Source organism: Poecile atricapillus, chromosome 7 (assembly GCF_030490865.1).
Source record: "Poecile atricapillus isolate bPoeAtr1 chromosome 7, bPoeAtr1.hap1, whole genome shotgun sequence".
Taxonomy (NCBI): domain Eukaryota; kingdom Metazoa; phylum Chordata; class Aves; order Passeriformes; family Paridae; genus Poecile; species Poecile atricapillus.
Genome location: NC_081255.1, coordinates 22,602,409 through 22,629,419, shown reverse-complemented (window position 1 = coordinate 22,629,419; position 27,011 = coordinate 22,602,409). Strand labels below are relative to the sequence as shown.

The 27,011-nt window shown below is 38.2% G+C and overlaps 1 protein-coding gene across 1 annotated transcript in view; it reads right to left on the bottom strand.

Annotated features, from left to right (window-relative positions):
• The window catches only part of PIGK (phosphatidylinositol glycan anchor biosynthesis class K), a 64,369-nt gene that overhangs the window by 31,538 nt on the left and 5,820 nt on the right, over positions 1–27,011 (bottom strand). Inside the window, exons 5-9 of the mRNA XM_058842754.1 lie at positions 26,034–26,145; positions 25,591–25,687; positions 25,136–25,253; positions 24,280–24,390; positions 19,631–19,803 (exon numbers count right to left, since the gene is read on the bottom strand). Coding sequence (XP_058698737.1) covers positions 19,631–19,803; positions 24,280–24,390; positions 25,136–25,253; positions 25,591–25,687; positions 26,034–26,145 — 611 coding nt within the window. The remainder of the gene's footprint in view (positions 1–19,630; positions 19,804–24,279; positions 24,391–25,135; positions 25,254–25,590; positions 25,688–26,033; positions 26,146–27,011) is intronic.

Sequence of the window (27,011 nt, the reverse complement as noted above, 5' to 3'; positions counted from 1 at the left end):
ATTTTATGCTCTACCTTTTTGTCCTCACTTATTTCAAAGTATTAGAACCAAAAAGGACTTGTCTCCTGTCCACCACAGGCTACTCCAGAGTGCTCTGTATGAAGTTCAGCGACTTTACAAACTGTATAGCCTTTAAGCCCATACAACTGGTCCCATGAACAAAAGCAGAAGCAGCAAATCATACTTATCCTGGGTCAAGCACCATAGCATGCCACTTGCCAGCCTCCCAACAGGCACAAGAACTTGGGAACTCCCCTGCCTATCCAGGCAAGCCACTAGGTCTGAGGCCTGAGGGACAGAAAGAGGGACTTTATGTCCTTGTGTTCAGTTCAGTGCTGTACTAACTCCAGTATCTGTCAGCTGTATCTACACAAGACATGTATCTGGATTTGCAAGTTATTCCTAGCTGCAAAGCCAAGTGATAGGCTGGAGAAGCCAATCTTCTAATATTCACAGGTGGTTTCTAATCCAAATACTTGACACAAAATCTGGCATCTCAGCCACCTGCCAGGTCCAGATTACCTCACCTGCCTCTTGCTGGGAAGGGACAGATGCAGTAGCTCAGAGCATGCCACAGGCTATCAGCACCCTTTCCCTCTGCAGCCTCCCAGGGACAAGGCTAGAGCAGAAACACAAACAGCTCTGAGGGCTACAGACATGTCCCTTCCCTTTCTTTCTTCCCAGTTACCTTAAATTCTCTGTACAGATTTATTTGTCTTACTGCAAGAGTAAAGAGATAAAACCATTTTAATAGAGGAAAGCTTATTTACAAAATTTGCTATTATTTACATCTCAATTCTGCAGCATGGTAAACGCCAAGCAATGTTTAAGCAATCATCAAAGACCTTCTTTATAACGCAATAAAGCAAAAGCTACTTCTATGAAATGTAAGTTCCTAAAAAATTAATTAGCACATTTTTCAACAACACCTATACAGGTTGGACCTAGCTGACAGTAAAAACATGTTAGTAGAATTATTACACTAACAAAAATCTCTAACAAAGACTAATATTAAACAGTTATTTTTGAAAATGTTATTTTGGAAAAGTTATTTTAAACTTCTCAAATTAAAGCTTCAGTATTCAGTCACGCCCAAACTTAAGCTGACCATCACTTTCTAAGACTGTCTTATGACAGTGGAGTATATACAACAAATGAGTTCACCTGGCTTTACTTTCAAAAATAAAACAGACAAAAAAACCAAGTTCACTCTTTTGTCAGAGAATTGCTCCATGTTATTTCTTTTTAAACAAATGCAAGGGTTTACACAAAAATGATGTATTACTTCAATTAAGATTGGAGACCTAGTATTTTTAACCTAATCTCAGTCTTTATCTCATTTTTACGGTAGGTTCTTCCATTATTTATTAGTCATTTTCTGCAAATGTTTATAATCTACAGAACATTGCATCAGTAAATCTGAACGTTAAGTGTACATTATCAGCAGCTACCAGCACCAAGAGGCTGTGTAAAGCAGAAAAGATCACAATGCCCATCTGTCACTCAGTTTTTAGAATTTCAGCCTCTTGGTGCACCTTATGTAAAAGAACAAGCTCTCCAGTGCTTTTGCAAGGTCTTTCACAATCCCAAACATATATTTATATGTGTGTGGCTGTGTGTGTAGACACACAGGCATAAAAGGCAGCTTTGAAACTAAGGCAAAAATGAAAAGTTCATTTAGAAGAAATAATGAAGCCAGATTTCTCTTCTGACACCTTCAGATGGAATAAGTAACAGTTAGAGAAACAATGGAATAATTCCAGTTACACAGTAATATGCTTAAGGAAAAAGCCTCCAAATTAAGAGAAGCACAAAGCAACCAAGAGCCAAAAGATTTCATTCTAAAGAATTTTACATGCTACATTATCAAATATATAAAGTCTAGATTCTGTCTTGTACCTTTTAATTTCAAGTTGTACATGTTTTGTGGAAAACAAACTTCCTTTTTAAATCGCCCATTTTCTCTCATATTTTCATGAATGTTCAATGTACCTGTCACCAAAACTGTTAGAATGGGAGCACAATGGTGTAAGGTGTGTGTATTTCTTGTAAATGTTCATTGCTCAGCTACAGTGAATCCTCACTCATGAGTGGGACTCCCACTACATTGTAAGTAACCAAAATGGTTGGCACTGTATTTTTGTACAGCAGGAATATTGAAGCATTTTAACACACATACCATGAGGCCCTTCTACTTGCATCACCATATAGTTCTACTCTGGCTTTGGAGTTAGTAATAGCCAAAAGTGCATGGTGGCAATTGAGAATGCTGGTCCTCTGCCCAAGGAAACAAAGGAAAAATATATTTTCTTTCTGCATTTTAAGACTAATATTTCTGTTGCAATTTTTCTATGTGTACTCTGTAGAGGCTATACAGTACAACAGAATCTTATTGCAAAATTCAGAGTATGTGTTGACTGTTTGTGGTTAGTGTATATATTCTTTATGACTGCTGGTCAACTGAGATTTCATGGGCATAAGCTTTTTATACTTTAATGTCTTATTTCCTAGAAAAACAAACCCAGAAAAAAAACCCAACACAAAAACCCCCAATCAAAACACCTACCCAAAACCCTGCTTCTGCTGCATTTGTTAACACTCTGATGAATACTGCAAACACACCCATCCCAACTGATGAATACCTAAGTCTCCCTGAAATGAAAAATTTCCATTTCAGTAAATATACTGTACAGTAATGCACTGAACTTTCACTAGAGAGCTTCTCAGTGACCACATTTACTGTCTTGTTACAGAGTCCTGGACTGCAAGGTGCCAGTGCAGTACTTGGGGATGCCCAGGGGGTGAGGCAGGCCTGGCACATGGGCACGGAGGGGAGGCAGCAGCAGGAGCAGCGCGGCTCTGTCGGGCTGACTGCCCAGCAGCCAACAGCGCTCGGGGCAGCTCCTGCCCTTAGCACAGCTCTGCTCAGCCTGGGCAGCACCGCTGCCTTCCCAGGAGAGCTGCCAGCCTGCAGTCTACAGGGAAGCCACATAAACTCTGTTCAAATATCATTACTGACAAGAAAATGAGAATGCTGATGGCTCTCCACAGGTAGAAATTCCTGGGGTCTTCCACTTATCTCAAGAATGTGCGCTTTCTTGTTATTCAAAAACTTCTGCTACTGATCTTATGGCTATAAAAATATATTGACCATGTATGGGCCACTGCATCTTCAGTAAAACCACCGCTGCACAAGAGGGGATTTCAGTGGAGAGCAGAGGATATTGAAAGGTTGTATAGACTGAATTTAAGACAATGGCATAGCCAAGCACAACACAAACTGGAAAGGTTATATTATAGTCACCTCAGGAGTACAATGAAAAAGTACAATGAAGGTGTGGAGTTTCATTTTGTGTTTTTCTGTTTACTTGTTTAGTTCTAAATAAAACATAATAGAACTAGTGATCTCTTTGACATACACATTAACCCTTACAGACTAACCACATACATGGTGTGTCAAAATTATTTTCTACTGGAACCTTATTCACTCCACTGCAAATTGACAGTATCTTACTGTAATTTACTGTTTTAAATCTTTTCTTTGAACAAAAAAATACTTTTGACTGTATGTACATAGTAGAGCTATAAAGGTAAGCAAACCCAAAGTGAAACAAAGGATAAACTGCAACAGGAGAGATTCTGAGAGGGAATACTCCAAGCAGATGCCAAGTCAGGAAATGCCTGAGTCAGCTCATAGGAAGGCTGTTACGTGGAAAAGACCAAGCTAAGACAGCATTAAATATTAAATTTTAATAACTATTTTACAAAACCACAAATGAAAAAACCCAAACAAACAATCAAATAATATATTTTAATTTAGTGAAAGACACCCTTTCCCCAAGTTTATTAATCTGGAGAAATATTTTGCTAGGTGGTTTATTTACTTGCACCACCTAGTGGGGTTTAGTTTAATTTACGAAAATAGTCAGAGGTCAGTCCGTTGTGTTCCTAGCTCATGACAGTATTGACAGCATTTTCTCACAATATAATGTTTCAAGCCTCCACCACCCACTGATAGCACTACACTGCTAAGTTTCCACACATCTATAAAAACACAGCACAAAAAATGCAAGACCACAATACCTATTTTGCTTGTACTAAGTTCTGCAGGAACTCAACAGAGATGTCACAGAAAATTGTCTCATAAAGTGGTGTTTATGAGGTTCAAATTCAAGGTACATGTCAACAGCACCTTGTCAGAGCATACAATACATAAACTCCAGAGTCTGAACAAATTGTTAGGTGGTAACAAGGCCACACACTGAGATTTGGAAGATTTCTGCAGGACTTTTGAATCAAACCCCTGGCAGAGGCAGGCACAGGGTGCAAAGGGTTCTGCCTGCAGGAATGAGCGCTCATCTGGCAGCAGCAACCACTTGTGACATAGTCCAGCTGCAGCAGAACAACACCTCCACTGCCTCTGTCCTGGCTCCAGGTTGTTCCACCACAGTTTGTGCTCATTACCTGGCTGCTTTACAATCCACTGCCCCAGCACAAAACTACTACATGAAGTCCAGTCACACTGGAAAAGTTCATTAGGTCAAACCCCAACTTAGTTAGACAAGAATTAAATATGCCACATAAAGCTTGTATTGAAACACTAAACTAATCTTGTCCAGAATGCATCCTCTTCCTCATTATTCCCAGAGAACAACTCATATACTGGATAAGAAGCCTGTTACATTTGATCTGGAGCAGAATGCTCATGCTATAGAAGCACTACAGGACGTTTTCAGATGAGGCAACTAAATAAGAGACCAGTGCCAAAGTGCCTCTAGAGCTTCCATTTGAATTTTGCAGAGAAGGGATCTTAAGCATTTACAGAAATTCACACCACCTTTCTTTCTTACAAAATTAATTATTTCATGATTTCAACCTAATCAGTTTCAGTTCTCACTTCCATACAGTACAGAGTACTTTTAACTCTGACAACAGCAGAGGAGAAAAAATGCTGTATCCACTTTACAATATGGAACTCATCAAAAATGTTTCATTTGGATGCACAGGAAGACTTCGGGGAATGACACAGGACTTTTTACCCTCCTATAAACTTCCATATGAGACCAGAAGAGATGGAAATACTTTTGTTTCACAGTGGTTTATAAAATAACCAAAATCTGTTTGCTCAGAAACAATGTCATTTTTCCAAAAGAAACAGATGCCAGTAACAACTGCTCTGACACGCACACATAGCCCCAGGCTACAGCTCTGTCTAGGACAGTTAAGTAGAATCTCCTACTACACACAGAATCATCTTCTAACAATGGGAGAGGATAACTGTGCTGCAGCCAAGCACACATCAACACAGTCCTTTGAAGAGAAGGCAAGAATTGAATCAGACTGCATTATAAAGAAAGGATAAAGTGTTTGTTGTTTCCCTTTTTGTACTCAAACTTTTAGATTGTTTCAATTCTCATATGAAGCAGTTTTTCAGGACAGAATATCAAAGTGATTTTTTTCATAGTTTTCTTATTTGGTTAAGGTTCCAACATGGGCCATTTTGCTCTATGAGAACTAAGATCAAATTTAAGACAACTGCTACATAGGAATTAGGAAAGAAAAGATACTTGCCATTTCATCCCATGTACATTTGATACTTCACACACATAAAATCTAATCCTGCACAACTATGAAGCAATATACAGGCAAAACAACAGATTCTTACCCAACACCAGTCCACTGCAGAATGCTGACTCCATTGAAAAAGACAGTAAGGTCAAAAGAAGTATGAAAGCTCAGTTTTTAAATCAATCACTGCTATCAGAATATAGGTTCAGATGCAAAGAAATGGTAAAATAACAGGTACCTGTTATTTTAAGTAAAGGTGCTATGAATGGGCAGCTCACACCCCTAAACTTATAGATGCAGTTGCTTCCTGAAATTTTTATATCCATGAAATTTAAAGCTGCCTTTGCCACTCCTGTCCTGAAGGGCAGTGCTATGTGATCATGAAGAACTCACCATAGGGCCACTGTGGGATCACATTTATTAGGAGGACTTTTGGTCATGTTTATGCCATAAAGGACATTTTCACAGCCCACTCTTCTGCACAGATTAAGACTGCAGTCGCTCAGAAAACCATTTGCAGAGGGAAAAAAAAAAAAAAAAGGTAAGAAAAAAAACCCCAACAAACAAAAACTCATAAAACTTTCAATCATTTTTAACCAAATTCACAAAAGTATCTCCTTAATAGGGTCTAATGGGGACTAAACACTGAAACTTTATCAACAGCAGTCCTGTATTTAAATAAAGACAAGCTGCTGCTTATCAGGGATTTTTTCAGATAAAAGCTGAGCAGTAATCATATTTGCCTTAAATTTAGTTTTTATTTTTAATGCTTTATGAAATGGCCCTCATATTTTCTGTTACATTTCTGCTCTTTTTACTCAGCTATTTTCTAAAGCACTGGTGGTTGCTATGGTAACTTTGGCTTTTTTCCCCTCAATGTTCATGCAGGTTTTCATCAAACCCAATGACTTTTTTTTTTAATCTTATCTGCTCTATAACAATAGTTCTTTGACTAAGGTGCTGGATACTGTACCAGATGAGAATCCTGGTATTTCACAACAGCAAATGAAAAAAATGGTAACTTTTACTAAATTCTGAAAACTAGCAATTAAAGTGGGAGTTTTTAGGGGGTTGGTTTGTTTGTTTTTAAATGTCTGACTAAATTTCTTCCTTTTAATCTACATATTATGTGGATGAAAGATAAAATGAATTTTTAAAAATAGCAATGCTATGAGGAACAGAAGGCCTTGTGTGGAAACTTTTTGAAAGAAAAGTAATCACTGCTGTTTCACACAGACTAAGAAGGACACAACTAAAATAAATGAGAACTGTGTTATTTACTGCATTTCCACTACGGATTAACATTGGTCCAAACGTTCCTGTCACAGAAAAAAAAAAAACTTCTGGTCACTTTAATCCAGTATTTTTTAAGATCAGCACACAGTCTGTTACCAAGTTAATTTATAACCTACAGGACAGATGACGTATATACAAAGGTTTGAGCCATTTCCAAATACTCTTCCCTAAGATTCTAGTTTGAATCTATTTTTCCAAGAATATTTAAGCTTAGGGCTAAATTTTTCATGCAGATTTGGTCTTAAAGGTTTGCTTTTCCTTGTATTAATGCAAAGGAAATGCACTCCTGATGTTTTCTACAGGACAAAGTTATCTTTTTCTGCTCCAGATAGGAAGAACCTCTCAGGAGAACTTACCTCCTTACCCACCAAACATAATACACACAGCCATTCAATCAGCCTGAGCTGATTAAATGACACAAAATTAAATGAGCATACAGGACTAAACATTCAAAGAAATAAATCCACACCAAACTTTTGGCAACAAAGAGATTAACTACTTCACTCACTAAATGAGGTTCAGAAATAGCATTACTGGACTGAAGTTTTACTCCAAGATAATTACCTGAACCTGGCCCCTGACTTTGTAAAGTTTCCAGGCAGGACCATGCTGGAGACAGTTTGATCCAGTTCAGCAGAGTGGGTTATTGAAATAACCCTTGCTAAAATTAATTACCTTTAATGGTGTCATTTTCTTAAGCAGTATCAAAAACGTGAGCAAAAAGAAAAAGCTAAGAAAATTACTGTTTCATAGAATTCAACTCCCAAAACGATTTTGTTTTACTTTCTCTGGGGATGGGTTGCATTCAATATCCATTTGCCTCGACAGTAATAATTAATCTTTTTTGTCTTTTATTATGGTTATGGAAATTTGCCTTAATTTTGGGTTTTACAATCAGAAGCATATTATGTTTTTTGACTTGAGTAGATGACTAACGTGCATATTGCTGTTATTTCTGATTATATTGATTTCCTGATTCCCTCCTCTCCTATTAACTTTTTTCAATTCAGAATGTAAGTAGCATACCTAAAAATTACTCTTCTATTTTACAAGGACAGGTGAAAATAAATAATCTGTAATTTGCTTTACTTCATTTCAGCAATTTTGTTTCTTTTCAAATTTCTGGTAAAGTTATCTTTATTATATAATTATTCTTTTTACAATTCTAATTACATTTAACAAAATAATCTGATTACTAGATGAGCACAGTAGGCATAAAATGTATTAATACATTAATTATTCCTTGTTTCAATTTACATTACCCTAGTTTTACTGAGACTTCAGTTTGTTTCCATGTGCAGGTTGCATATTCATTTGGCACACTAAAGATGGTTGGATTTCCTCAGTAGGTGGGATCTCCCTCCCAATGATATCTGTATCAGCCACGATTTCTACAGCTTTCTCTTACGCTCACAGCCAGATACAGGCAACAGCCACATAGCAATTAGGTCTCTTCCATAGCTGCATTTTATGATATAATTACCAAGATGTAAAATGAGCTTCCCCTCCCCCCACTATTTCTTTCCAGTCTCAATGTGTCTCATAAAGGACTTCATTTTACATCCAGAGAAAGCAGAAAGAAACAGTCAGAAAACAGTTAGAAACAATTACCTAGGCTATCTAAAAACTCAACTAAGTACCTCCTGGGTGATGCACTACCATAAATAAATACCACATCAAACTACTAATCACTATTATCCTAAGACATCTCTTGCATCTATTATTTTCATCCATAAAACTCACATAAATGTACACAAAATTCAATGCAGTGATAATGATAATCTTTCAAGAACTGTACTGTAATTTAAAATGTTTTATATTTACTATTATCTGAATTTAAGAACAGTCATAATACAGCACAGAATTACCAACTGGTTCATGCATACTCTCCCAGAATGTTAAAGAAATAATTATGTTTGCACAAAACCTCAATAGTGGAATATAATAAGAATTTTGTGACCAGAACGGAATCCCTCTGTTTGTAGAATATGTACAACTACATACAAAAACTACATTTTTTTCTCCCACACTCCACCACCAACTGGAAACGTGTCCTCATCTGTGACCTTTCCACAGCTTCCAGTGTTGCTGGAAGCATCCCCAAGAATGACACCTGTTTTCATGACGCAGCTGCTCGTTAGTAACTGAACAGACACATCACATAAATACAATGATTATTACTATAAAATATTTAGAGTGACACTGATGTAAGCCATCTTTGAATCTATGGCATGAGAAGTCTTCCTGCCACAGCTAGCTAATATTTTCTCTCATCCTTGCTAAATTACTTTAAAAACCCACAGATTAATAAACAGCCTAATATTTTTCAGTAGTGCCATTAGATTTGCAAACCACATAGAAATATTCTGATTTAAGGACAGTTTTCTATCTAACCACATTTTTTGTGTGCACACACAGTTTCCAGTTTTAAAACATTACAGCAGAGAGCAGATTTATCCATTTTACAGATATGCCATATACTTTTATGGAGACATTTGTAAAAGCTCCTAAGCATCTAATAAGATAGAAGTCAGCTCAGAATATTTTGTAATAAAGTACCTGTTAGTAAAAACTGTTTCAGAGGGAAACCACACACAAAGGAAAAAGGAACTAGGGCACTCTATTTGACAGCTGAGGAAGAAACAGAGGTTATGTCCTCTATGGCTGAGATTTAGAGCAGTTTCTCTTAGTGGCTGTTCTGCTCCAATTCCCCAGTTAAAATTTAGACCTACAGCAAGAAGTCTTCATTCCTATTTAATTCTAGCAGGAAGTCATGGTTCAGACTCTTAAGTAACCAACAGAAAAAAAAATACTAGCCAGTGGGGAACTGTGAAGCTTAAATATTATGTTACAGTTAAATTGAGATAAACCTAGGAGTAACTACAGGGTTCACTATATTCTCCCAAACTAGAAAGAGTTATAAATTGTTAACCATTCAGAGCTGTAAGTTTGGTCCTACTATTTCAAACACAAAAATACTACTGAAATTTTAGAGCATGTCTATGGTAATGTCTCACTTGCAGATGACACAGGACCAGGAATCATCTAGGAATACATGTAACCCTTTCTGATTTTTATCTCACTCAAATTATTTAATACAACTGTAATATTATATGCATTACTCCAACTGTCAAGTTTAAAAAACTACTGTGGAATGAGAGGAAAAACATTCATATCTACTCCTTTGACACAGTTTACACTTAGGTAATCATTCTGACTGCATGAAATCTAACCATTAGAAGATCTAACCATTCCTATCCTTCAGGGCGCTGCAGTGCTTGGGAGGAAATTCAAAAGAATCATCTGCAAGGCAGATTTGGCTCCAGTTTTGGAAAGCTTCTGCCAGCAGAGCAGTGGTCCCGGACTGCAGCTCCAGGAAGGCAGCCACGGGGAAAGCCCCAGCAGCAAGCAGCCCCAGCCTCCCTCCTGTCCCTGGGAGCCCAGATGGGCTCTGGGCAAACTGCGCTGCAAGCGCTCAGCAGGACAGCCCAGCACAGACCACCTGTGCCCCTCGGTGCCAAGTGCCCTCAGCGAGGAGCACACAGACCATCTGCTCTCTCCTCGCAGTGCATCCCTGTCCCCTGCCACGCCAGCGGAGTGCAAGCGCCACAGCGAGCGGAGCGCCTGGCAACAGCTGCGGGGCCGGGGAGATGCATCTCAGTGCCTGCTCTGACAGCCAGGCTGGCTTTCCTAAGCAGGATAAACACACCCACCTTTGGCTAAAGAACATTCAGTGTCCCAGGACAGCAAACCCACTTTCAGTAATGGTTAACTTTAGGGCACCCAGACTCCTGATGTTAAATGTGAACTCAAACCTTTTGCAGGGTAAGTACGAGAGTTAACCCACCTCTACCAAGTACCTTTCCACAGAGTCTGAAGCTGTATGAATCCAAGTGTCTGTCATTTATCACTGGCTGCTGAAAAACCAACAATGTAAGGAACATTTTTAAAATATTGAGATACAAAACATAAAAAGAGTGAAAACATAACATCAATTTAAAGATTATCATCTGTTGAAGATTAATCTGGAAGATTAGCAGAGCTTTTCCTTATCCTTCAATCAGTGTCTAAAATTATACCAATACATTGTCATTATTATTCAGTCTCTTCCTCTGCATCTGGTCCCTCCAGAATTGATCTTTTTGTATGTTTTTCACATGGCAATTCAAGAGAGAACTACACAGAAAATATCACTGTAAAATTAAAAATCCAGCAACAGAAGGCAGGAAGAAGGTGCAACATTTGAAATTGTTTCAGTTTCTGATTTAAATTCCCTTAGTAGAGGAATAAACTTGTACATCAGCTACACTTCAGCAACTTTTTTTAACCAGTAGGAAGAGAAATTTTAAATGTCTATCTTATAATTCATGGAATTTATGCTAAAGCAATTGTGAATATCAATGCTCAACAATTATTCTTCCCTACAGGAAAGGAGATTCTAGCCTCCATTGTGGTCTTGTCTTCTCTTGGGACCTACTGGACTGAACAATTCTTGTCTCAACACTTGGCTGTGGTGGGAAGAAGACACGTTCTCCCTCTCCAAACTTGGTTCTAAATTCTCATTCCTGCCTATCATCAAAATGCTGTTCAAGTAATGCACTGCTCTAATTTTGTGTAGTACATACAAAGTGAAAGGGGAATTCCCCAAACAATCTCCTGGTTTCAATCTATATATTTTGGGACCTCACTGATTTGAACCATTCCTGCATCCATAAGAAATAAATATATTCTGGTTACTTAAAAACACAGTAATTTCAGTTTGTAATAAATTCTGGTGCTGCATTACAGAATATGAGCACATCTTCAACTACACAGAGTAGCAACTCCCAGTTCATTTTGTGAAAAAGAAATCCTGCCTGTCTTTATGTTCCAAATTAGTTCTGATCTCTAGGCAGATGACTAAGGGGCTTTCAACCTTTTCAGTTCTTTTTCAATATCATGTAAACTTGAGCCCAATTTAACTGGCAGAGCAGAGGTGGGCTGTCACCATTCTGAACATCCACAGTTTTCACCCCAGGAATCTTCAAATAGTAAACTGGAGCCAAATGAATTAAGTTTGCCAGGATTCAAAAGATACAACACATCCAAACCCTGAACACATATTCCCTCCAGCTCCCTGTGTATACTGCTTTCATCCTTTTTTTCTTTTTCCACTTCAGGGGATACAAAAGACTTTATTGTGTTTCATTATTTCTCATTTGTTTCTCCTGATATTTACCAATAACAAATGCTTCATGCAATCAGTCTTCTGCCTGCAAAAATGCTGAATAAATCCCATTCTGCAGTAAATTCTTTGTTTGCAGTATTACTATCTTTTCCTGAAAGATCAATCTTACCACAGAGATAATATTTTGCCATCCTACAAATTTTATAAAATAATCTTAGCAGTAGCTTGGGCACTTTGGTAGACGTATTCAGCATCTGTTTCCATAGATTTCTGATACTCTTGACCAAACACATAAAACAATCTCATTTTATAAAGTAATATTAAACAGTGCTCAGCAAGCCATCTGTAAATCCTGTTCTTTATGTGATCAGAATTGCCTTTTGTAACCACTTCTAGTTTTCTTCCCCTCCTTTGAGGCAACTGTGACTTTCTTGGTCCCATGATATCAGAAATTCACACTGGTCTATTCAAAGACCTAGCTGGATAGAAAAGAGATGCCTGGCAATAATGCAAAGCTTTTTTTGGAGTTCAGCTCTTCTTTCACAACTTACATTTCACTTCTTTGCTAAAGAACTGGGTCTCTCAGTATGCCCACAGTGCAGCATAACTTCTCTGAGTGTAGCAGAGCCTTCAGAAACAAGCAGTTCAGGGATACACCACAATCTTCCAGACCATCCTGCAGCTCATCAAAACCACCAACAGGCCCTCAGGGACTTGCATTTCAGTAATAAATGCAACAGCTCCAAGATGAGAGCTTTGGTCCAGCAAACACCTGACTTGAGAAAGGTCCCTCCTACTGGGAGGGCTGGAAGATGTAGACTGAGATCAGTTTATGGTCTTTTAACCATCATTATATAAATATGTTGTGAACACAGGCTGCCCCTTTCCCTCCACAGCTTTGGGCAAGAAAAGTGAATTTTCAGAAGTAGAAATTTCTGACCATCCAGAAGGTCATCCCTCAGGCACTCAAAAAAAATCAAGTGTAAGCTTTTTCACAATATGGAAACAGGTGAAGACTAAAAGCAATTGCATATGGCTTAATACCATATTTTTAAAAAGCAGTAATATTGCTTGAACCTTAGAAATTTAACAGTTATGTGCCCAAATTAATTTCTAGGGCATAAGGAATGCCAATATGAATTTGGCCTTTAAATTCCAGAGACCTAAGAGTCCCACAACCATTGTTTCCAGATGCCTGCTTCTCTTCGCCCCTGTTTTTTTCACTCTGCTAGAAATCACACAAGAAGGGCACTCTAGCAAACATCAACTGCAGTTCTGGTACTTCTGACAGGAAGCAAATAATAGTAACACTGTTTTACTGAAATTCCCATGTTACCTCACAGTGCTGAAAACATGCCAAAATTACATGAAAATATTTCCTGGTCAGACTTATGCCAAATACTACAGCTGTTTTCATGGTCTTCTTCAGCAGCAACATAGAGCACACAGCTACAGAAATACTGCTAGGAATAGACATTAATTTTTATTTAGCACCTGGGCAGCAAAGCAAGAAAATCAAGCCAGGACCTCCATATAAATAGCACTGGAAAGAATAACAAGCACTTCAGGAGACTGCAATTATAAAGCAGCCTGCTCAACTGCAAAAATAATAGCAGGTAAAGATCACACAGGGAGGAGAGAAGAAGAAGAAATAATGGAACAAAATAAGAATTTTACACAGGAAAGATACAAAGAGGAATGTATAAAGTGAAACAAAATGAAACCCCTAGATCAGATATCCTGTGATATCTGGATATTCTCAAGCTATGTAGATGATGTCAAAATCTACTAGATATACTTAAGATCTCCCACTAAATCTGCCTTGCAAAACTTTTAGACATTACCTGTCCACTGCCTGACACTATATGTACCCAAGTCAACTGGCATATCTAAGTCACTTGTGAAGAATGTAAAGGTACTGAACTTGATTCAAAAGCTGAATCAAATAAAATCCTGCCACTGACTTGCATGTGCTTCATGGTACCTCTACAGACCAAGAGGTTTCTTTGCCTATTAAAATTATACATAGAAATAACTAACTATATATAGGTTCAACAATGCAGTGTTGTACTGAAAATGTGAAATAATAGAAGCACAACCTGGTATCAACAATTGAAGGTTTCTCATAGAAAAAACGCAGGATGCCACACGAAACAAAAATCTGGAGGAACGCAGGGGAAAAAATCAGTAAAGAAAATCTGAGTTAAGAGCATTAGTTTTGAAACAAAACTTTTTTTTATTACCAAAAAACCCCAAAATCTATCAAAATGAATGGTCAAAAATTCTTTCAAAGGAACAAAAAATAAATTGCTCAAAGCTGCCTTTTAGAATACCTTGCTAAACAGGGACTATAATTACCAAGCAGAGCACTTTAGTGTATTTAAAGTCTTCCCAACACAATTTATACCTGCAGTTCTTTTTGATATTGTCAGTCATTCTTATTTATTTTATACCAACATTATACTAGTGAGACTGTGCCCTTCTACATAATTTTTCCTTCTACAGTCTTCATACTAATTTCAGTTGTACTACCTTGACAAGTTCTTTTACTCTAGCAGGTATAGGAGTGTGTGTATATATGTCTATGCATATATTGACCTATCTTTCTGCAAGCAAGGAAACCCCAAATATATTTACAAAATACTTTAGGAAATCCAGCAGCAATAATATTTAACAGCAAGTATTGGTTCTCCCATCTTCTTTAATTACTTGTAGGCTATTAAAAAGCACATGGATTACAAAATCCAAACTTACCACTAAAACACAATAAATTTCTAAGACATTATAGAAAAATACAGTATGTGTGTAACTAATTAGTGTTCTTCATGGGAAAAATTATGAAACCCATCTGAAGATGTTTGTGGACCTAGAAGAGCTTCTTAATCCCATTGGCAATTCAATTCTAATGAGTAGAGACCTGCTAAATTCTGAGGGTTTTTTTCTATTTTTACATTACTCTGAAACTGAAGCATGTTACATCTTTACCAGGATGCCACCCAGTAGAAAAAGTGGAAAGAAAGATAAAAACCTCCCATTATCCCGTCGAATTTTCACTGAACAAGGACCAAGTTGAACTCGTCTGCCTGATTCCGAGGGGATCCCGCAGAGCAGGGCGCGGGGCGGGCGCGGCGGGATCCCCTGCTCCCGGGCCCCGGCCCCGATCCCAGCCCCGCTCCCGGCTCCCAGCTCCGCTCCCGGCTCCCAGACCCGATCCCAGTCCCGCTCCCGGCTCCCAGCCCCGCTCCCGGCTCCCAGCCCCGATCCCGGCTCCCAGTCCCGATCCCAGTCCCGCTCCCGGCTCCCAGCCCCGCTCCCGGCTCCCAGCCCCGATCCCGGCTCCCAGCCCCGATCCCGGCTCCCAGTCCCGATCACAGTCCCGCTCCCGGCTCCCGGCTCCCAGGCCCGATCCCGGCTCCCAGCCCCGATCCCGGCTCCCAGCCCCGATCCCGGCTCCCAGCCCTGATCCCAGCCCCGCTCCCGGCTCCCAGCCCCGCTCCCGGCTCCCAGCCCCGCTCCCGGCTCCCAGCCCCGCTCCCGGCTCCCAGCCCCGGCCCGATGGCGCCACCTGCGGGCGCGGGTCGGGAGCGGGAGTGCGGGACCCCCGCCAGGCACCGGGAACCTGAGCTGGCAGAATTAGTCCTAAAAGTGACTTATGAAATGTGAAAGAACTACAGATTTGTGGCACCTGGTACAGACTGAACGGGGATCTCGGAACAAATCCAGACACTCTTATTTTAGTTTAAGGAAAGCCCACTGAGCTGAGCAGCATCTACTCGCCAAAAAAACAAATACCTATTGGTTCACAAAATTGATTTCCCAAGGCTTCAGGACCACACAACAGCACCTTTAATTATTAAGCACATCAAATTGAAAATAGCTGGTGGAAAAGAAGAAAGGAGAGGAAAGAGACACCAGCACACACACACAGAATAGATTGAGAGAACATTAGCTAGTAATATTCTGCAAATGAACCAATTACTCATAATTAGCCTGTTACACAAGCATCCCTCCTAACACAAGTGACCAATTTATTTTTAAGAAAACGGTCACTACCAGTAGTATCACAATTCTTCATAACAGAAGTATTAAATACAAGCGTAATTCTCAAAAGCAATAAAACTACAATGATTTTATATGATACTGTCTTTAATTCACTTCTTACTGCCCTCAAGGGAAATATTCATCCCAATTTCTACCAACACTTTCTGCTGATACAGGTCTTTTCCTCATGACAAGAACTGAAAAGGAGAAAGTGTTCCAACTGGCTGTAGAGTTACAAGTTTAAAAGAGACATTCCTAATTTACTGGATGTTCTAAAACCTGCAAGGCTCCTCCTCCAAAGAAGCAAAATTTCTTCTACTCCTTAATGCTGACTTTTTGCACTTGTGTGGGGATTTAGACAAAACATAACCATCTGAAGCCTCAGAACCCCTAGACTGTCAGATTTTCTGCTAAAATTGGCAGCTACAGATCCTGTCAGGACTGAGGCAGCTGCAGAACAAGCCCTTTGAAGTGAACACAGCTTAGACTGAAACAGCTGTGAAGAAAGGAAATAGCAGAGGAACCTTCTCTTTATTTTTTAAAGCTTTAACTCACAAATATTCACCTACCACTATGTGGATAGAAAGAAAGCCTCTTCTCTTGGTTAATTAGTAGTTGTTCTCTGTATGAGTCTCAGCCCAAGCCAGAGGAAACTTCAAAGGCCTCACTCGTCAAATGTCACGGCATGAGCTCCACGTGAAGCTGCCAGTTCTGATCTGGTTGCGCAGCTATGGCTCACGCTGGGCTTGGAGCGGATCTGTACAACCAAGTAATTGCTAAGCAATTGTGTAACAAAAGAACAAACTTCTATTGAAAAGATTTGGCAAAGTCACAGCAGTGGGCAAGATGAGAACTTGAACAGTCTGCCAGCAGTACAATCCTGATACATGTTCATGCCTCACATGACAGCATCTTCTTTACCTGTAATCTGTGTAATCAGTGGTTTACCTCTTCTGTTCATCTGGCTCTTAATGTCCTTATCTGCATATGTGACACCTGCAGCTTTAAAACAAACAAATCAGATCTAACACAGACAGTAAGACTGTGTCTTAGTTGAGGCCTGGATTTCATTTTCTTGGTTATGCTCTGTAACACAAGCATTCTGTAGCATTCTACTGCCACCAGAATGTAAAAGGAGAAGAAAAAAGGTATCAAACTAACACTGAGGGAAGAATAAAAGAATAAAACAGAGGACATGATTCATAAAAGAATGAAGCCTCAAATCAAATATTAAATCAATAACAGCTTCACACTCAGTAATCAGTAATAGAAATTCTGACGTACTAGCAGTACACACTTGTGAACTATCAGATACCTTCTGGTCAATAAATCTTACAAACTCTTAAGGGCCCAAGCTCAATTCTCTATTATTTTCTTCTACTTCATCAGGGCTTTTAAAACAACGTTGAGCATGAACAAGATTAGTCATAACTGTTTTAGAGGGATTATTTTGCTTTTAATAAGCTTGGTTTAGCTCTCTCCCAGTGAAACAAAAAAGAATAAACCAGGCTGTGATAGCCACATCCTTTCCCAGCTGTTTTACCTGAGAGTGTCAACAGCCATCGCACTCCCAAAAGGCACAGAATGGTTTAACTGACACTGAGAGAGTTAAGAATAAGCACTCACATTCTGTCATTCAGGAGCCATTCTTACATTATTTTGGGACAATCAGTGGCAGCATCTATTCAAAAATCATGTAATTTTTGTTCTGCCTTCTCTATGCCCTCAGAAATAGGTGCATGTAATGTTCATAACATTCTTCTAAAAAAACAGAGTAACTAGTTCTTGTAGATCATCTTGTAGATGCTACAAAACTGCAATTTTAAAAAGCATTAACATTTTCATTTAATAAATTCACTTCAAGCTGTAATTCTGAAATGTGTTGTAGTTAAACAGAGCTGTCATACCAAGAGGTACTGACCTCAGAATTCTGCTTAAGGAATTTATTATGCACTCCACATCACTGTCTGTTAGAGCTATATTACAGTTTTTCAGTACTTTTTAAACAAATTCCATACTTTCTCCTCCATTAAAAACATATTGTCTACAAACTCTTTCCAAATCCTACCAAGAAACTGAGAACTTAAGTAGTTTTTTTAGAAAATTGTTATTGTTATTAAACCAGCCATTAAACCAGCATGTCCCCATCCCTTCCAATTTCACAGACTTAAGTGGAATTGCCATGACAATGTAATACAGATTTCATTAAATACCTGAACATTTCACAAGGATAACATTCCTTTCTGTGCATGAGTGCCCATTTCTCAGCATGTTTCTATTTGTGCACTCCAGTAGTGTCAGGCACCAAAAATCTCTCCACTATTGACACCAAACTAACACACACACACAAAAAAGCTGAAAATTCCAGCCAGACACTTCCTGTTCAAGAATGGAAAAGTCCTTCAAAATCCATTTCTGCTTTCAATTGTCCACAAATTACAAGCCCACACAGGTAAGTTTTCATCATGGTTTTTGACTAACAGAACTTCTGTGACTTGCCAAGAGCTTTTTTAATCTTCAGTGAAAAAACAAATTTAGTGTCACTAAGTACTGTTCTATACTAAGGCATCACAAAACTAGCTTAAGATTTATATGGTATGTACTAATGCATATGATCCAGATATAAATACAGTGTGAAAGTAAAATATGAAATACACAAGACCTTTTAGGATATTTATAATGACAAGGACCAGAGTTGCTGTTATCTTAAAAATAAATAAAACTACTATCCACTGGCTTGAGCAACAGTAAACAACAAGGCAGACAAGAATTTACATAAATTTACGTGTTGAAAAGTATTTAGTCCCTGATATAACACAGTATTTCAATTCTTTGTTTCCCCCTCCTACAGGGCAGTATCATCAAGCACAAAAGACACAACAGAAATGGAAGTACAATGCTAAATAAACGCTACAGAACAAGCACATCTTTCTTTACATCTTCCCAATAGGTGGCAACAGTATCCCAAAAATACAAAGAAGTTTATACTTCTTTCTTCATTCACATAGTAATAGAAGCCCTGTTACAACTTCAGTCAATGAACTTGCACTTAAATTTGTAGTTCTAATCAAATGAATCACTGCATCTCAGGAACAGAAATTTTCAGGACAGAATAATGTCAAAGACCCAGGAATTCAGAGAACAGAAACAAAGCACTTATTAAAAAAAGCTATTGTTATCACCTAACCTGATGGCTTATACTCAAAGCTCACCTGGGGGGGGGGCAAACTACCACAAGCAGGAATTGCAGTAAAAAAATATTTGAACACTAAAGAAGAAACATTAAGGAAGAAAGAAAATTCTAAACTACTTCTGTTATTGACATCCACACTTTGGTCTTAAGCAGCAATTTATTTACTAAGGTGCGGAAAAGAGTGGGTATGCTTACACAAAGTTTTCAGCTGACAATTTCATCACAGTAGGAGGTCCATATTAACTCCCTGATTCCTTGTAAGAAATGACAGGAAGTCAGAGTTCTTTTTTCCTTGGCAGTTACACAACTGGTTTGTTTTTGTGGCACAAAGCTATACAAATCAGGTCTAAATAATGACTACTTACTTGCTTTCAAATCCAGCCACGTCCCGGTCCAAGGAAAGTGCCTCTGTGGTGATCTCCACCTTCCTGACGCTGCCGAAGAAATCTGTTATCAGAACATTCTGAGGGGCTCGCTGGAACAGGTCTGTTCGGTGCCCAGGGGTGGAAACACACAAACTTTTTGGACAGACCTGAAACTGGAAACCAAGATGGACAATCACATCCTGTCCCTAATTCAACAGTCTCTATATACACTTTCCAAAATTAAACTACTACTAAAAAGAAAGATAAATGATACATATAGCTTGCATTAATTTCAGTACAATCTCCATAGCTGAAAAAAAAAAAAAAAAGTGGTTGAAAAAATGCATTAAGATGCATAAACACCTTAAGCATTTCTGAAAACCCTTTTTCCTTACAATAATGCCACTGGATTTTAAAAATGCTCCTGTGAAAGCCAACAATCAATTACATCTAACTGATAAATGCACAAATATATTGCTGAATATAGATGCAGCAATGCTGCTATAACCTTCCAGAAGTCACAAGTGGGCATAAATTCTTCATATTTACCAAAGGGAGGCATGCAAAATTAAATAAGCTTTGATAAGCAGCTATGTTGAAATCTTCATAAAGAAGCAAAAAATTTACATTTTGATAGGAAAAAAAAAATCCATCAGTCTTGTTTCTAATTTATAGCCTACAAATTAATACATAGAATCTTCAAATATCAAAAGTGCTTTGTTTACATTAAGTTCACAGACATCCTGTGACACTTACAAACTAGCTAAACACCTTATTATTTATTTTACCCATGTATTTTGTCTACATATCAGATCCCCTATATCCCACACACAGTGCAACACCTGAAAGACAAAACCAGCACTAACAAAAGCAAAAGGAACAGTGACAGATTTGGTGCAGCATTTAGAACACCTGGCAGGAGAGGATGCCTATTATGTAACAAGTTTGTTATGTACCCAGCAGACACTCAAGGCAATACAAACACGTGTGGGACAGAAACAAAGCCATTCAGAACCAGTCCTACCACACTTGCCACAACACAGATCACCTGGTAACAGTGCAGGTTATGTGAGTCCTTCACATTCCAGCCACACAAGAGATTTAACATACAGGACTAAGAATGTAATTCTCCACATGGGTGTTCATGTTCCTTAAATTGTCCAAGTGATTTTCACCAACAGGTCCATCAACCACAGGATTTAAAGCTCATATACCTAAATTACCTCATGCATCAGCTCTTACAAGGTTGCATCCTTACGACAAAACCACAGGTCCTAATCAGCTCAGTGCAAATATAACTTGAATAATCTCAGATTATGACTGACAAAAACCTGTGAGTTTCAGGCCATACTTCCCAGCAGAAATAATGTACTCAGCCTGACACAAAATTCACAGGCTTTTGTCACTCATTCTCGTTGGACAACAGAGCCCGATAGTTTTATAAAAAGTTTCCCAGAGAGGAAACATCTATCTGGCTTTTCTTCATAGAGGACAGATTCTATCTCCCCATTCCTCCCTTCTGCTCTACTCCAGTTTCTCTTTTATCCCTTTTTTAGCCTAAGCCTGTAAGCATATGACATCGGGCTGCTTGTCCAGGGAGGCCTCAGCCTCCTATCACCTTTACCTGAAGCATACCTGACACATACACACTCAGCTCTTATTTTAACAATTCCCAACTCTCTTGTTGGCTGCTATCACACAGCTGCTAAAGAAAAGATGGGGTAAATCAAACCCTTGTTATCCTCCCTGCGGTGAAAATGAACTAAACTTATCAGCATCATGTTTCCCATTCAAAAGCCAGTTGTTAATGCACACACAAACACTCTAAAATTTTCATTTTCACCAAAAGGCTATCAATTTTCTCCAGCTTTGCTCTAGTTAAGGGCATAAACATAATAACTAAATCTCTGAACTAAACTATAAAAAGTAAACATTTGGTTTAATCCCACTAGTTGAAACACAAATTTATGCTGCAGTTATACAAGTCTCTCGCCAAGGTTTTGAGAGTATAAATGTCAAAAAAAATCTGCATCAGCACTGAAAGTAGGAAACTAATACTGCACCCAACTAATTCTAACCTGTCCCACAGCAATTTACTACCACAACATATTGAAAGGAATTTGAACAATAATATGAAGTGGTAGCGAAAAGAAGACTTCAGTGTTAAAAACCCATCCACTACCACTGTGAGAAAGGACTGCAAACCATTTATAGCACAGAGGATTAACACTAATAACCAAGGTCTTCTGACAAAAAGAAAAAAAAGGAAAAGGCAAACACTGGCTAAGTTAAGCACATTTTTCCTATAGTAATTTTTCCAAATTTTTTTTTTTTTTCAAACAAAGCTAAACAACTACCCCAACTTTATCTTTACTTTTCTAACAACAATTTAGGTATTTTAGGACAAATGACAGCTCATTTATAAATTTATTTGAATCTTATTTTAAAAGTTCAAATTTATGACATTTCAATGTAGTCTTTATTTTCAGGGAATTATGATCAAACCTAAAGTCAGTCAGTTGCACAGCTTTATGCTATCCCTTAGCAACACAGATGGAGCAGGTGGGGAGTAGGTGGAGTGGATAATGAAAAATGATGTATCATTCTTTGCAGGAATGCAATATCCAAATCTTAGGTGGATGTGAAGAGAAGCTGTTTCAGGAGTGGTTAGAGAAAAGTAAAGAGGTAATGGGATAGAAGTGGTGTAACAAATACACAGTACTTCAAAAAGAGAAGACATCTGACACATCAGAAGATCAAACAACTGAAGATCATTTAATTTTAAAGCTAGATAGTGAGCAATGTAAGTTACTCTGATCTTGGAAAGCATTAATTTAAATTTAAAAAATCAGAGTTGGATAGAGTACCTCCAGTTCCAGAGTACCTCCTGCAACTGTTGGCAAAAAAAAAAACAGGTTTATATCCTCACCACAGACTAACCATATGCCATTTTGGAACTCTTAGATGAAGCCTTGAAAAGCACCAACTCCAAGTCAAGTGATCACATTTTCTGAAATGGATGCAGATTATGACTCAGTACCTGATCACACAATGGTGTGAGTTGGAAGAGACCTTAAAGATCATCTAGCTTCACTTTCCTACCAAGGGCAGGGACACCTCCCACTCGCCCAGGCCACGCAGGCCCTTGAACAATTTATCACAAATCACAATATACTTGTGTCCCTTCTCTTCCACTCCCTGAGCATCAATCAGCAGATCGATGTACGATGACTTACATGAGGTAAGGAATTTACCAGTATCAATAACTCCCCACAGCTCTTCCTGAATATTTAGCATATAAGCAAAAATACAGTTTCTCCAAAGAGCTCAAATACACAGTTTCTCCAAAGAGCTCAAAAAGTAAACTACTTGACCAGCTAAAAAATTTCTACACTTTCCACAATAATCAGATTAATATTCGGCTGGCCAGACCACCTATACCACTTCCAAGAGAGTGTCTTACACAGTAGAAAGCACTTTTCCTTTTTTATGACCTTTTATTATTACCACAAATTAATTTTCTGGTTTACAGTAACATTTGAATGAACAGACCAGACAAAGATACTTAATCAATAAAGAACTTGCATATTTTTCTTTATCAAGATTTATTTTAAAGTTACCTGTATCTCATAATTAGAAGGTGTTAAGTTATAGGACAGAATTTCATTCCCATAGAAGTAAGTAAAAGAACCTTGAGTCTTAGGCATAGAGTAAATTCCGTATCAACATAAAATCTGCCAAGTGTGGGTTGTTTAGAGAGAATTCTAGCACACATGTAGCAGTCAGGCTAACACCATCCTCTGTAGACAGAGGGTGGCATAAAACTTTTGAGCAGCTGCTCCTTTTACAGAAATGAATTTATGACAATGTGTTCTGTAAGTGGTGGCTCCTAGATTACTGATGTGGCACAGCAGGATTTACAGTAACAAGGTACCAAAGTATAACCCATGACTACAAAGAAACTGGAATAGGTATAAAGGGTTAACAGAGCAAATAAAATACGGTTACTTTTTAAGTTCTCTCACCAGTGTATAAATCTCCCTGCTAGAGAGGCATTTTCATAAATTTTGCCATGTTATCCGGTTAGCTTCTTCTTCTGCTTCATACCTGAAATCTACAATAATGTTTGCCTCAGCTATAATTAAGTCCAAACACTGAGGTATTTGTATATATCTTGTTCTGGAATCTAAGCAGATATACAGATAAATTCATCTCTACATGAATTTGTGAGTGCACTGTTAGAATTTTAACTGTTTAATCACCTTTGCAAAACAACATCAATGCCTGCTTTTCACATCTGCAGTGTCTGCTATCCTGGTTTTAGAAGCTTCCTGCTAAAATATTTCACATGCAAATGCATCATTTTATTGACATGAATATTTAATGAATACTTTATTATTTTTTCAGCAAAAAATACAAAATCTGGCTAATTTTGTTTGGTTTTTTTTTCTGGAGCCAGCAAAGCACTTTCAAATGAGGACAATCCTTGAAGTGTTACACAACTGGCAAAAAAACTCTCATCCAAAGCTGCTTCCGAGAGAAACAGCAGGAGCATAAAAAGCATTTGAAGAACCCTACAGACAAAATAGATTAGTTTTGGAACTATGAAAGTCATTAGCATATTCATGAATGTCGAGTATTCTACTTACTAGGTCATTCATATTTGTCTGGCTGGCTGGATGAATTTCTTCCAAGAACTCTAACACATAGAACGTGTATCTGTCCATGAGATGAACGCCAATCCCGAGGTCAGGTTGATGCTTTAAAAACAACACACAGCATTATTTGCCATCTGCAGAAGAGATCTCAGCATCCAGGAGAGGGAACAGAATGTAAAGCATGTTGCAAAAGTTAAGTGTCATTTTTTTTGTTCTTAGGCAAATTATGCAAGAAAATGGCCAGCTGTGAAGAAAGTTACTGCTGATAAGCTGAACAATGCAGTTTATCCAGAAACTGTATCTGTAATATCTGTGTTTCCCAAAAAGCAGGGAAACCCTTCTCAATGGCCCAGCACGGATCTCTGGACTTTAAAAAACGGGGCTGGGAGAGCCAGTGTATCTTACAGCAGTGCATGGGTTCAGGTAATCCTGACCAGCTGCTTTTGGTCTGGCTGGGATCTCACCCATGGCTCCTTCTGTAATTCACCTGGGATATAATTACAGCAGGTGAAGGTTAGCATTTTGTTTTATATCAAGCATAGTAAGTCCTAGATTGAATATTCCTCACACACATCTCTCAGCAGTCTTCCCATAAGATTCCTTACTATCCTAGGCAATACATAAACTGACCAGCAAGCACAGAAATCCGTCATTAGCCTGGTTCTTTGGGAGAGCACACAAAAACAAGCAGGAACAGTACACTTACAAGTTTTGTCAAAACCCCACAAAATACCTTATACATTCAGCAACTAGAATAAGGGAAATCTTTAGTTAAAAGTCAGCAGTAACTGCGCTTTTAACTCAGGCATTCTGAAAACTGTCTTCAGGATCATATAAATCTACTTACTGATAAAGAATCCTCTCCTACTTGGCTGCTAGCCAAGGCCATTATGTTGGGTGAATAAAATCGTTCATACATGGATGCTCCTTGACAAGTATCAATAATAAACAACAATTCATTGTACCTGAAAGAAAGAAAACAGCCTCCTTACCCACTTCCACTCAAACATCATATACATACTTCACTTTTTAGTTACCAGGGCTCAGAACCTGGAACCTCAGAAAAGGAACTCCCCTGATCAGTTTTAGGATGCGAGTTTGCCCAAAGCAATACATTTGAGCAGCTCTAACTGCAGGAAGCTGAAAGCAAAAACTAAAACTCTGCTTTCTGAATGCAAACTCTCACCCAAGTTTATGGACCACCAACGGTATCACTGCTGCAGGTAAGCAAGGCCTACCAGTAAGACACACTTAAAGAGTACGTTCAAGATACTCAGTGTCTACACAACACTTATTTCTTACCTCCTTTTCTGCCACATTTGTTCAAAGGCATCAGCAAGTTCTACATTTGTGATTTCTTCAGAATCTTGAAATTTTAGGAAACCATTTCCACCATGGCCTGACAGAAAAATCAGAAGTTAGGCAAGGATGTAGGTTAAAGGAAGATATGCAGCCTGGCTGATCATTTTTCTAAAACAAGGTAAACACAATTCTCTTTCTCCAGAGACAGTCCAACAAAACAAAATATTGGTACAGTAAAAACAATACACCTACACCATTTCAACTGGAAACTATACTGGCTTAGTACTGCTTTACAGGCATTTTTTCTTAATTAGAGTGACATGATAAAACCAGAAATAAAATCTCTTGGTCGATTCTTTTGTGCATTTGGACTACAGATGCTTTCAACAAACCCATCCAACTGAGCAAGCATCAATAAACTGTACAGAGAAACCTGCAATTACCTGTCATATATATTAGAATATTGCTTCTGTCATCAGAAAGAAGACGTTTAGATCGCGGTGTGCTTGGTGGGATTCTTCCCGTTAAAACACGCAAGAAATTTTCGACAGTAACCTATGAATAGAAGCATAAAGTAATTTTCTAAAGATAAAAATATTGATCAGCTATAGGCTGGGTCAAAGAAATTAAATAATGGAACACTAAAATATGCAATGTATCTAACCAGACCTAGTATGGCGTGGTATAAACTCCATAAACATTTTCTGTGCAAGGTTTTACTTCAGGTAAAGAATCATGTGGTACCTTTTACTTTACTCCACTAATATCAGCTTGTTGTATAATTATATCCAATCAATCTACTACCATTATAATTTTTGAATACATTTACACTGATCTAAAAACCTGTCAGCATATAGTTTCATTGTGCCAAAGCTGCTCCTGTACTCACAAAATGCTCCAACATTAGTGTGTGTTACCATGGAAAAACAAAAGTTTAAATTCTCTCTGCAACTCAGAAAAGAAAAAACAAGATCAATTCCATTACTTAAGTCTGAGTAAACAGATAAATTCCATCTGAGTTGTGACTTCAAGACATAACACCATTTCCCCTTGAAGTACACATGCCCAGCTCAAATGCCAGCAACAAATCCATACCCAGGAAAAAACATGATAACAAGAATGTAGCTCTATTCCAGTTCGGTGTCTTCACTTCTCTGTATAAAATTTCAGAGAATAAAACATCTACTATATATTTAAATACAATCCAATAACCCTTTACCAATAATTCTACAGCACTATTAAACCAAGAAACTGATGTGTATTTTTGTCTCAACTGGTAAAGACACTGCTTAGTATGAAGGAATATTACACGAAAAAAAAGGTGAAAGAATGCAGACTTTTGTACAGTAATTGCTATGCAGTAATGATTAAGTTACAGCTTTTGTTTTATTTTAGGAGGTGTAAAATTAGGAATTGAAGTA